An 11,180-nucleotide genomic window follows, 5' to 3' on the forward strand; every position below is an offset into this window, starting at 1 on the left:
AAAAAAAAAAAAAAACCCAACAACAGTATTTGCTTGTATTTTCCACTCCAACATAACACCATAGAAAACTACAGCTGAAAGGGACCATAAGAAATCATCTAGTCCATCCCCATGCTAAAAGCGGGATCCCCCCTGCCATGTCAGACAAATGTTTGTTTAAGTTGCAGATAAAAATGCCCAATAATCAAAATCTGCTGCAGTGTTTAGAAAGTTAGAAAGTATTTCTTAAGATCAAACTTAAAGCTCTCTCGTTGAAATTTAAGCCCATTGCTTCTCGTTCCATCCTCTGTGGATACAGAGAACAACTAAGTACCCTCCTCTTGATAACAACCTTTCGATTTGAACACTCAAAACGCCCTTCAGTTTTCTTTTTCCTAGACTAAATGGGTTCCTGTTCATGAGCATGGAGGCTCGATTAATCGAGTGGCAATTACTGCACTCCAGCAGCCTCCCTCGTCTCATGTACCAGCATCTCCATGTTTAAAAACGGCAGTGGGGGCACTTGAACTAAAGTTCATTGAATGAGCTGCAGCATTTTAATTAGAGCGGCTCTTGGAGACACTTTAATTAAAGTGCCACCCCCCCATCTCCAGAACAAGTGTAAAAGTACCCAATATTCTCAGTTCTTTCAAACTTTCCTCCTATGCCAAGTTTTCATGCCTCATTCTTGAGGTGTTTTGCCCAGAAGTGCTTGCAGTATTCTTTCCACTGCTGAATCAAGTGGAATAAAGATTTCCTAGATACAACTTTCCTTTTAATATCCCAACATGCTGTTAGTTTTTTTTGTTATCCTCTCAAAAATATTACATTGTTTATTCACATTGTGATCTACTACAGCCCTTGGGTCCATTTCTGTAATCCTGCAGCCAAACCTATAGTTCCCCATAGTATATTCATGCACATGGGATGAGCTCTGAGCACATGGGATGATGCATGTGGCATGTGCTCTATGAGCTCATCAGGATCTGTGATTGAGATGCAACCACATCTCCTTCAGCTCTGTGGTTCTTGCTCAGTGAAGAGATTTCATTGTGCATGTGCCACGCCACTGAAGGAAGGGCATATAGTTGCAGTCAAGGGTTGCCAATCCAAAAAGTTTTTTACTGACAATCTGCAAACTTTTCCTGACAATCTTTGTTACTGACACATTTTTTTACTGTCAGTAAAAAAAAAAAAAAACCTAAAAAAAATTGGGATGGCAGTCTGGTGTGACCGCAGCAGTGTTTTTATACCCTGCTGCTCCCCTTGCTCCCCCACAACAGCAGTCCTCCACTCCCGTTCATCCCACACTGTTGCATCTCATACCATACTGCCCCCCAGGCATATCCCTGCTGGCCGCATTCCCCCTACCCCAGGATGGACTCCCACCTACCACCTTTCCTCTTCTCCCTGCTCCAACCTGGACACAAGGAACTATGGAGGCTTTGAGCCAGAAAGGCATGACAGACACCTCACTGCGGGGCACCGAGCCACATTCCTGCTTAAGCATCAGGTGGTGTTGAGCCATTTTCTTTGTCCAGCATGGACACTTGCCTTGAATGCAGCTTCATTCAGGGTAGGAGTCTTAAAATCAGCTGAGGACTTACTTTCTCAGAGGCAAAATTATTTTTTATGGCATTTACGGACAGGTGACTTTAGGCTGTTTCTTTAAGGACTGTTGGCAATCCTGCCACAGTTGCTCAGGGTGACCCTTGATGGCTGTGAGATCTCAGAACTCACTGGCATATCAGGAGAGGTCCTGCTGGAGCACTGCATGTGGCATGAGCTCTATGAGCTCACCAATGCAGGGTCTTCCATGAGTCCTCACTTTCAGCACTGGAGCCTGCTCCTGTTTCTCCTTCCCTTCCTTTCCCTCCCCTCCCCAAAATCAGAAGCAGAGGAAAGAAGGGCAAGAGCAGCAGCAGCACACATCCCCTGGGCTCCATGAAAGCAGGGACTGAGCATCACTGTGACTCACTCGGCTTGTCCCCTCCTTTCCCCTGGTGCTGAATGCAGAGCAGGGAGAAGAGGGAGGGAAAAAGCAAACAGTCACAGTGTCCAGAGCTACTTGAAAGCACAGACTCTGGGCAGACCTGATACTGGAGCTCGGGTGACACATTGATGACCGCTGAGAACTCACTGTCACATCACAGTTGCAACCCCCCTTTCGATCCATCCCATTTCTGTACTTGATTGATGTTTCTGGGTGGAGTATATTGCAGGTGTCCTTGTTGAATTTCATCCTTTTTAATTCAGACATTTTTTCTAATTTACACAAAGCCATTTTGCATCTTAATCTTTTAAGCTAAAATGCTGCTCCACCCAGCTTCACAGCACCTCTGGTGTGTCATGGATTCCCAGTTCTTTTACAGAATAGGAACCACAGGTCCCAGTGAGCTCTAAGGTCATTTGCCAACATTGATAGACTCAGGAGTGGACCTTCATGTCCTAACTAACTTGATGTTTTAACCACAAGGCTGGTATCATTTAAATTATATCTTACAAAACGCTCTTCTATTTAACTGACATTGCCAAGATATTTTACTTTCTTTTATGCTCTTGATTTGTTTCTTTGTAACAGTCTCCAGTTTTGCATTCTCAGTTAACTGTGGGCATGAATATAACATGTGTCAGGTCCTAAGCCAGCTGTAAATCTGTGATAGTATCACTGAGGGCACTATCCCCACTTGAATTGGGTCAAGTCAGTGGAGTTCAATGGTGCTATTTTGGTTTACATAAGCAGAATATGCAGCCCAGAGCTATAATTGTTAGGGCCAGAGCTTCAACCCTGCTGCAACATGTTTGAACACACACGTTTCCTAGGTAGGAGAACCCTGGGAAGGCAATAGTATTCCTGGGCCACCTCCTCCTCCAGCTAGCAATGCTCCCTCTTGTATCCTCCCTGGCTGGTTTATGCCTTTTGCAAGTTCCTGAATATAGACTAGCATAGATGGTTATTACAAAAACATAGTGACCTTCCAACCACCTACACTCTGACACGAAGTCTGAGCAATTAAAAGGACAGCATCTCAGCTACTGATACTGTTATCAAGGACTTTTTTTCTTATCAGTATTAGGAATCTATATGAACCCTATCTTCATAGTATATGAGGACCTCAGAATCTTTAGTGGGGTATTTCACATTCTTGGAAGGATGTTGTAAAAACAAAGAAAGAATGAATAGCCTCATACTTAGGTCCCTGATCCCCACTGCTTTCAATGAGATTTAGACCCCAAAATACTTTTGAGGATGCTTTCTAACAGTGCACACAAAACATATAGGACAACAGTGACTGAACCCAGGCTTTCCCAAGTTTGAGCCAGTGCTCTAACCAGTGGACTGCTCTTCCTATCACCAGGGTCACCTTTTGTTGTGGGTTTTGATACATACGCTGGGCATGTGCTAATGCACATAATGTCAGGAAAATCTTAGTTCCAGGTTGACCTGTTCATATATTTTTAGCCACAGACCATTTGTATAACTCTGAGGGTACAAACAGACATCTCATTGACCTGGGACTGACTGTCCCTGGGTCTGACATGGATCACAACAGGAGTGGCATAGCCAGTTACGAATGTAGGCCTTCCAAGCTGCATCAATGCTCTTTCCAGTGAGCCTGGCTGGCTTGTCCCTGGAATGAAGTGCAATACGCATACAGTTGTATAAAAGGACATCACAGGAAACAAGTGTTAATGCACTTTATCTGACATATTTCAGAAGGACTTGCAGTGAACCAGTGGATGTGTATGGCTGTACATCCCCAGAGCAAATCACTGTCTATTTACAGCCTGAGTGTGGCTGTCTCTCTGGGAATCTGTTCCTGGTCTGTACTTTGTCACTCTTGTTTAATTGTAAACTATATGAAATAGGGCCTTTTGCTGACTCTAGTATGTTGAAGCACCTGACAAAATTGAGCCCCACCTAAGTTAAGGCCCATAGGCAATAAGGGAACAACAATAATTAATGAAAACCAGGTGACATTCAGGTATTTTGAAAGGCAATAAAAGTAAAACTGTTAAAAGGAAATTATTTTCTACAGAGTGCTCAATTAATCGTCAAGCTCGATGGATAAGGAAGTGATTGATACATGATATAACCGACTGCCCCTTGACACATGCAGGTAAAGGCACAATGGGATCTAAGGCATGATCCACATAATTGCAAATGTGGCATGGCAGGAGGCATGATTGTGGGATTGCAGATCAGATCCCCTAATGCCTCCTCCTGCACCAGCAAGTGTAATGTGGGCCTTAGATGAAGAGTTTGGAAAGATTCAAAATGGACTAGATAAGTAGATAATGAGCATAGTGTTGTGATAGTCAAAAATTAAATAGTAGTGGTAATAGTAAAATACACAAAAACACAGGTTAGCTCTGCAGCTGGCTTAATTTGGCATAGTTTTATTAAGGTGTTTGAGGATCTTGCCTAAAGAGTTTGGAAGAGATAAACCCCCATACACAGGACATAACCCCCTGTAATGGATGTAGGTAAGGAAGAAACTTTCCTTGATGGAAAAATATTTCATAAATGTTAACAACAGTCATATTTGTTCTTTCTTTTAACTGGCTACTCTTGGAAAGAAGATTTTGGCCTGATATACTATAGCAACTCACTCATTTCCAAGGCTTCTTTGTTCAACTATCCTTATGAGCCCTTCTATTAAGTTTTAGCAATGTATAGTCATATGAATTAAAAAAAACCCAAACCCAAAAACACTGTTATATTATAAACTACTGCACTGGGTTTTGAGTATTTAAATAACAATTGCATACTGCATTTAATGTCTTCAAGGGATATAACCATATATAAATCAGTTGGATTGATTCAAACTTAAATAAAGTAAGAACTTTGTATTTCTGAACTGTTTACATAGGTAAAACTCTGATCTAATTTAAATAGCGGACCAGATACAAGGGTTAGTGCAAATCTGGGTAATTGCTTTGATGTCAGCAGAGCGACTTTACTGCCTGATCTGACCTAGAAAATTGAAGAGCATTAGGTATTTAGTATTTACACACCAGTCTCTTCCAATAATATGAGCATTTAACTCTAGCTCCAGTGTAGGCTTCCCGTACCATGTTTGCTGTAGCTATTTTATGACAACACCTTATAGAGTCAGATCTGATGCTTGAACTTACCTAAGGGTGCAAAAAGGTGTTTGCCACTCCTGGTCTACATACACACAACTTACTTTAAGGGGTGTCAGTTTAATTTTAATGCTTTTCTTCTTTCCAGTCACTACTCCCCTTGGAAGTTACGTCTCATCTTAATCAAGTTTTAGCTGGGACAATCCCCGATTTCAGACTGATCCTGGCCAGCTGTCGAGAATTATAATGGGTGCCCCATAAATGTAGAGGTGCAGGCTGGGGAGCGTGTGTGACGCGGAGCAGTGTGCCCTGCAGGCGGACAGGTAGACACCAGTGCCTGCTTGCCATGCTATCTTGCCGACTTGTGACAGTGTGTGGGGAGTGGTGGGCAATGTCCCGGATGTCTCCAATGATGTCCTGGATGTCTGGGATTTCTTTATGGCTAGCCTGCTTCTGAACCAAGTTTGATTTCCCTTAACCACATGCCCTGAACTCCTTTTACTGCTGGAATCAGCAAAGGGAACAAATAGTGTGCCTATAGGTATTAAAGGTTTTTCTGTGGAAGATGTTCTATCTAGTAATCAATATTAGTTTCTTTTATTCCCCAGAGATGACCGGCAGTCAGTATGAGATGCTCAAAAGCAGACATAAAATGTCAGCAATACTGGGCACTGCTTAGGTACGTCCCACTGTATAAAAGAAACTAGCAGGGGAATTCAGGGTTTCTTCTACCCAGCCTTTTCATTCAGCTGTTATTTTGGGCTTCAGGATCTTTTGGTATAGCTAATAAATCTGTAACAAGGGATTCTCAGTGATATCTGGTGTCCCCTGCATTTGATTACATCTGCCAATTTAAAATTGACACTCCCAAGTCTCCTGTCTGAGCATTTCTGGCTTAAAATCAAATAAGTCATCTCTGAGATGGCACCAATTCTAGAGGAAATGTATCGATCTGATTGTGTTCTCAGCTGAGTCTCAGACCTTAGAAAGCTAATAGTCACTCTCACCTTTTGGTCGTGGTTCGGTCATGGTTATACATGATATATATGCTTGCAATATCGTAATGACTGTAAAAAGACTAGGCTGAAGATAGCACACATTTTTCAGGTTAGGTCCTAAACAAGCCATGTCCCCAGATTGCAGTTTGTGTAAAAAAAAGGCAATACATTGATCTCTATTAGACTGTATCAATCTAGAAAAGCTCCAGTAATATAAATAGAGTTTATAGCATAATCAAGATTACAATATGATCCATGATTTCTATAGGTTTTGCAAATCCCAGCATTTGAACCGGGCAGGGATACCAGAGAAGTACTTTTGAATGGTATGGACTGTTGGAGAGAAAATGGATTTGTTCTGGCTGTGTCCACATGAGCATGGATGTTTGGATCCCCAGGGACAACAAGCAGTGGTGCACTTTGTGCCGCCGCTAGTTATCCCCAGGAAATGCCTGCGCCACGTGCCCTTTGGTGTGTGGCACATCTATGGTGCCACATAACGCATGGCCATGCTTGTCTGAACATGGCCTCTGAATTTTTAGCGCTCTCTCAAAAATAGCCAGTCATGTCAAAAAAAAGATCAGGTTTAAAGGTAGTTGAAAATAACTATTTTTTTCAAACATTAAAAATAACTAGAATTTTTAGAAATGGACATAGTACTTAGATTGTGAACTTTCACCCTGATCTTTAAAGGGTGAACGTATACAATGCCTACCAAAAGGTGGCTCTGATTCCAAACTATGACCTCTAGATACTATGGTAGCAGAGAGAATATACTTATAAACTTATAAACTGATACCTACCCACTTCCAGGTATACAACAATAACCACTTTTGCCAAGAGACCATATGAAAGGAATTATAATTGGTGCAACATGCAACAATTTAAATGAACGTAATGCTGAAAATTCAATCTGTACCCCTTTAATAGGACCAAAAGTATTGGTGCACAAAAAAACAAAACAAAAGGAAAGAAAACAAAAAAACCGCTTAATGCAGGTAGATTCAGGATCTGAAGCATGGTTTGTTTTTTTTTTGGTTTTTTTTTTTTTTTTTTACTAATGTCATGCTGGCATGTCAGTGTTTTACAAACACTTCTAAACAGTAATAAAGATCGGATGCTTATCTTATGTTTCTTCTCCTGTTGTATGAAAATAAAATATCTACAGAAATATATGTGTTTGTGGCCTATGAACAATGCTGATGCATGCTTGTAGTCTCATAAATAAACCAGCCAGCACATGTTTTGGGAGCATAACCTTTCTATACAGCATCTGTAGACCAAGCAAAGCCATAGCAAGGCTTTCAACCCATGTTCCCTTGTTTATACAAGCACTATGCAGGATTTTGTGTGTGCTCTTTAGGGTCAAATCATGGCTCAAAGGCAGCCAGCACTTTGTTGGGGCCCAGATTTTATTAAGGATGTGTTTGATAGAGAATACCTAGCTTGTGCCAGTGCATCAGGAAATCATCTATTAAATGAGTGGCATAGTTGAGGAAAATTTACAAATACAAATCCTGATTTTTTAATAATGTGGGTGCTGCGCCTATATTAAAAAGTGGAGGTAGCAGGCCTGTGTCTGACTTCTTCCTTGCTGTTCCTCTCCAAAATCTTTTAAAGTATCAGGGTAAGATGATAGAGTAGCATTTACATATATTCCACGGCAGACAGTTTGTGGTCCACCCTGCCACCCAGACAAGATATCATTACACATCAAAACTGTATTAGACTAATTGAAAAATAGATAAGAATTGCTAGTAAAACAAGAGAAATACTAAATATTAAAAGACAAAGACTTTTAAGTGTTCCATAAAATCACATCTTTCAGACAAATTATTGGCATCATAAAAAATGCTAATGCTTAAAATTAATATTCCAGAAGAAAATAATGATTAAAAAGTATCATGTGAATCTGTTTACCTTTAAAAACAATGTTCATTCTTAATAAAATATGCAAAACTTTGCATTTCAATACTATAAGTTACTTTCCAAAAACTGGGCTGATTCCCTAAAAATGTAATCTTGCAAGAAATGAGACTTTCACCACGTAAAAAAGATGATAATGAATTATATCCAGAGGGGGAAAAAAATTTACATCTATAGTCATGTGACTTGCACAGCATTTGCCAAGAGCTTTCAGATACCTTCTGGAAGTTACCAAAAATTAAGTGACCATTGCAAGTGACCTAAATCAGTGAAGATAATATTCTGACGAGGAAAGGCAACAGGTGTGTTTATTTCAGAGTGTCAATTTCTAGGTCTGTAATTCATCTTGGCAAATAAATGGATGCATTTTGGGGTCTCCATTGGAATAAAGTGATAAAACTTCATTTGTCAGGAGCTTCCGTAGCCACAAATGAAAGGAATATTTCATTTCTTCATAACACTGTTGAATTTAAATCCTTCTTGGAACAGACTTAATGGGCAGCTGGGGAATACCAAATAAAAACTGACAGAATGTTCCAGTAATGCTCCACCTTGTCGGAAATTAGAATTGAATCTGTGATCAGATGGAAGGGAGGGAGAAACCAGCTGTACGAAAGATTTCTTTGTGAGAAGAGTAAAGTATTACTCAATGGCGTTGCACATTATTAATAAAATTTCTTTATCTGAAACTATAATTTAATATTTATGTATCTAATTTACATGTGACAAAGTAGCATATTCTAAAATTAGAGGGTAACCAGCAAACTATTAACTACTATAAACAATACCAAAACACAACCCAACCATTCGGAAACAATAGATACATTTTGGACTGGGGGAGTATTTCAATTGTAGATATTGTTTTTAAACAGAACTGCTAATTATGGCTTGATAAACAGTTCAAGCTCACAAAGTTTTTCTGTTCAGGGAGTCTTGCATTTCTATATACATAAAGACCAAGAGTACACTACCAAAAATTCCCTTACTGGTTACTAGCAGGTACAGTAATAATAGGAAATGGCTGAATTCTTTTAAAAAAAATCAAATCCTTTTCTATATTTGTGTTATATGATCCACTGGACAATATTTTCCCTTTAAACAGAAACTAGAGAAAATACCGTGCCCTTTATTAACTCAACGTTTCCTTATATGTAGTAGACAACAAGGAATTGCACTTATCGTAACGTTACAGTAGTGTTAGCTTGCAGCTCACGTTTTAAAATATTAGTGGCCTTAATACTTACGATAGGTTGTGCATTATTCAGAGATGGATAAAGATGTGCATTGAAATTAAAAACCAGAGCAACTACTTACGGAACAAACAGTGAGGCTTAACATAATAAACATGCACTAACCCTACACTTATGCAAAACTAAGTTCTTTCCGGAAACTGTAACCAACTGTTGACCTTCCACAAAGGTATAGGTTTATGTCCCTTGGTAATATGTTTGGACTTCGCATTTGAATTCCAGTTTGTTAGCTCATTGTCCGTAAATGTGCTGTTCCACTGTCATATCCTTTAGCTGCCCTTGAGCTTCTGCAGAATCTGTAATCTTACAGTCACTTTTATTTAAGGTTTTATTAAGCCTCAAAGTAAGTCTCCTTCAGTACTGTACAAGTAGGCTTCTTTACTCATCCTCTTCAGGTTCCTGTGGTAAAATTGGTGCCTCCTCCTTTAAACAAGCACTAAAAAACCCAAGGATTGTGCTGTAAAGGTGATATTTGCTTTTCTCAGATGCGATGTTATGACCTTCATCTGGGTAGATCTGGCAGAGGAAATGGAGAAAGGAAATAGTTTTAAACAGCCATTCAGCTCTTTAGAGCTCTGATTTTCATATTCTGATCTTCAGAGTGTTTTAGATGACAGCAGGACAATAACGTTAACGTTAAGCACTTTTATGATCTCAAGGAAAACTAATAAATTTCAAAGCAAAATTCATCTTCTTGGGATTCAAAACCAAAATTAAATAACTATCGCATTGTAGTAGTAAAAGATGCTCCTCAGATACTGTGTTTAGGACAGCATTTCTGCCTTGGATTTTCAGCAGAGACAGCTAGGTGCCCAAATTCCATTAACTTCCATAGGATTTGGGTACTACCTTCTAGCAGGTTTAAAAAAAACCCAAACCCTGCCTCCTAAATATACAGTAAAAAGCCTTTTAATTCTCTCTCACACACCCCAATCTGCTTAATCCAGCACTCAGAACTTTTGCTTATAGTGACTGACTGTGAGCCATCTTATTTGACAGCCCAAAAATCAATGCAAACTTTTCCTGAACAGGGAGAAAAGGACTTCATGATGTGATGGAAATGCTGGGCACAGAGCAGCTATATGCCAGTTGATCTGGATATGGGCAGTATTTTAGGGGACAGGAATTCTCTCCCATCTTCAGATGATACTGGCTCCTGAACTTCTTTAATCAATGGCTGGAGTCATCTATGCTCGTCCTTTCCCTGGTCCTCTCCCTGTAGTGGGTGGATGGGGGAATATGATAATTTCTTATACACAATACCAGCATGGATCCCTTTACACTTAAATTCTGTTTGCAGCAGAGCTGTGCTAGTTCCACTGCACAGGATCCTCTGAAGAGATGACAGGGGGGACTGGATTAGACTTTAAGGAAGAAACTGAATAATCTAGGTGAGATTATTTCCCTATTCTCCTGCCCCAGAACGGAGTACAGGCAGTTCTCGATTTACAACGTTTCAAGTTACAACATTTTGCACTTACAGGGCGTGTCCAAATGAGCATGCACATGCCTCTTGCCCCACCTCAAACCCCTTTAAGGCGGGGCAACAGGCACGTGCAGGAACAAAAAAAGTTCCCAAGAGTTTGCAGCGTAGGGAGAAAATTAGACCGTTGGGTATCCAGGGGTCTAAAAAAATTGAAGTTTAAAAAAGTAAAGCAGGTCACCTGAGGCAACTGGAGGCTGGGTCCTCCACGAAGACACTCTGGCTGCCAGAGCATCTCTATGGTTGGCCCTTGCCCTGGTGCTGAAACACATGGCCCGCCAGGCTGTGTGTTTCAGCACCAGGGCTCTGGTGCTGGTGAGTAAGGGGTTGCGGGGGGCTGGAGAACGGGGGAGGGGACCATGGGGGGGGCCCTGATGGCCCCGCCCATTCCCTCAGCCCCCCCTGACCCCTGCCTGGTTTGGTCCCTCCCCTCACCAGCCCCCTGACCCCTGCTGG

The 11,180-nt window shown here is 40.8% G+C and overlaps 1 protein-coding gene across 1 annotated transcript in view; it reads right to left on the bottom strand.

The window, feature by feature from the left end:
- Positions 1 to 6,974: 6,974 nt before the first annotated feature.
- The window catches only part of DPP10 (dipeptidyl peptidase like 10), a 382,909-nt gene continuing 378,703 nt past the window's right edge, over positions 6,975 to 11,180 (bottom strand). The window contains exon 25 of the mRNA XM_019554481.1: positions 6,975 to 9,757. Within this exon, the coding sequence (XP_019410026.1) occupies positions 9,620 to 9,757 (138 nt within the window). The 3' untranslated portion in view covers positions 6,975 to 9,619. The remainder of the gene's footprint in view (positions 9,758 to 11,180) is intronic.

The sequence above is a fragment of the Crocodylus porosus genome, unplaced genomic scaffold, assembly GCF_001723895.1.
Source record: "Crocodylus porosus isolate Cpor-Errol unplaced genomic scaffold, CroPor_comp1, whole genome shotgun sequence".
Taxonomy (NCBI): Eukaryota; Metazoa; Chordata; order Crocodylia; family Crocodylidae; genus Crocodylus; species Crocodylus porosus.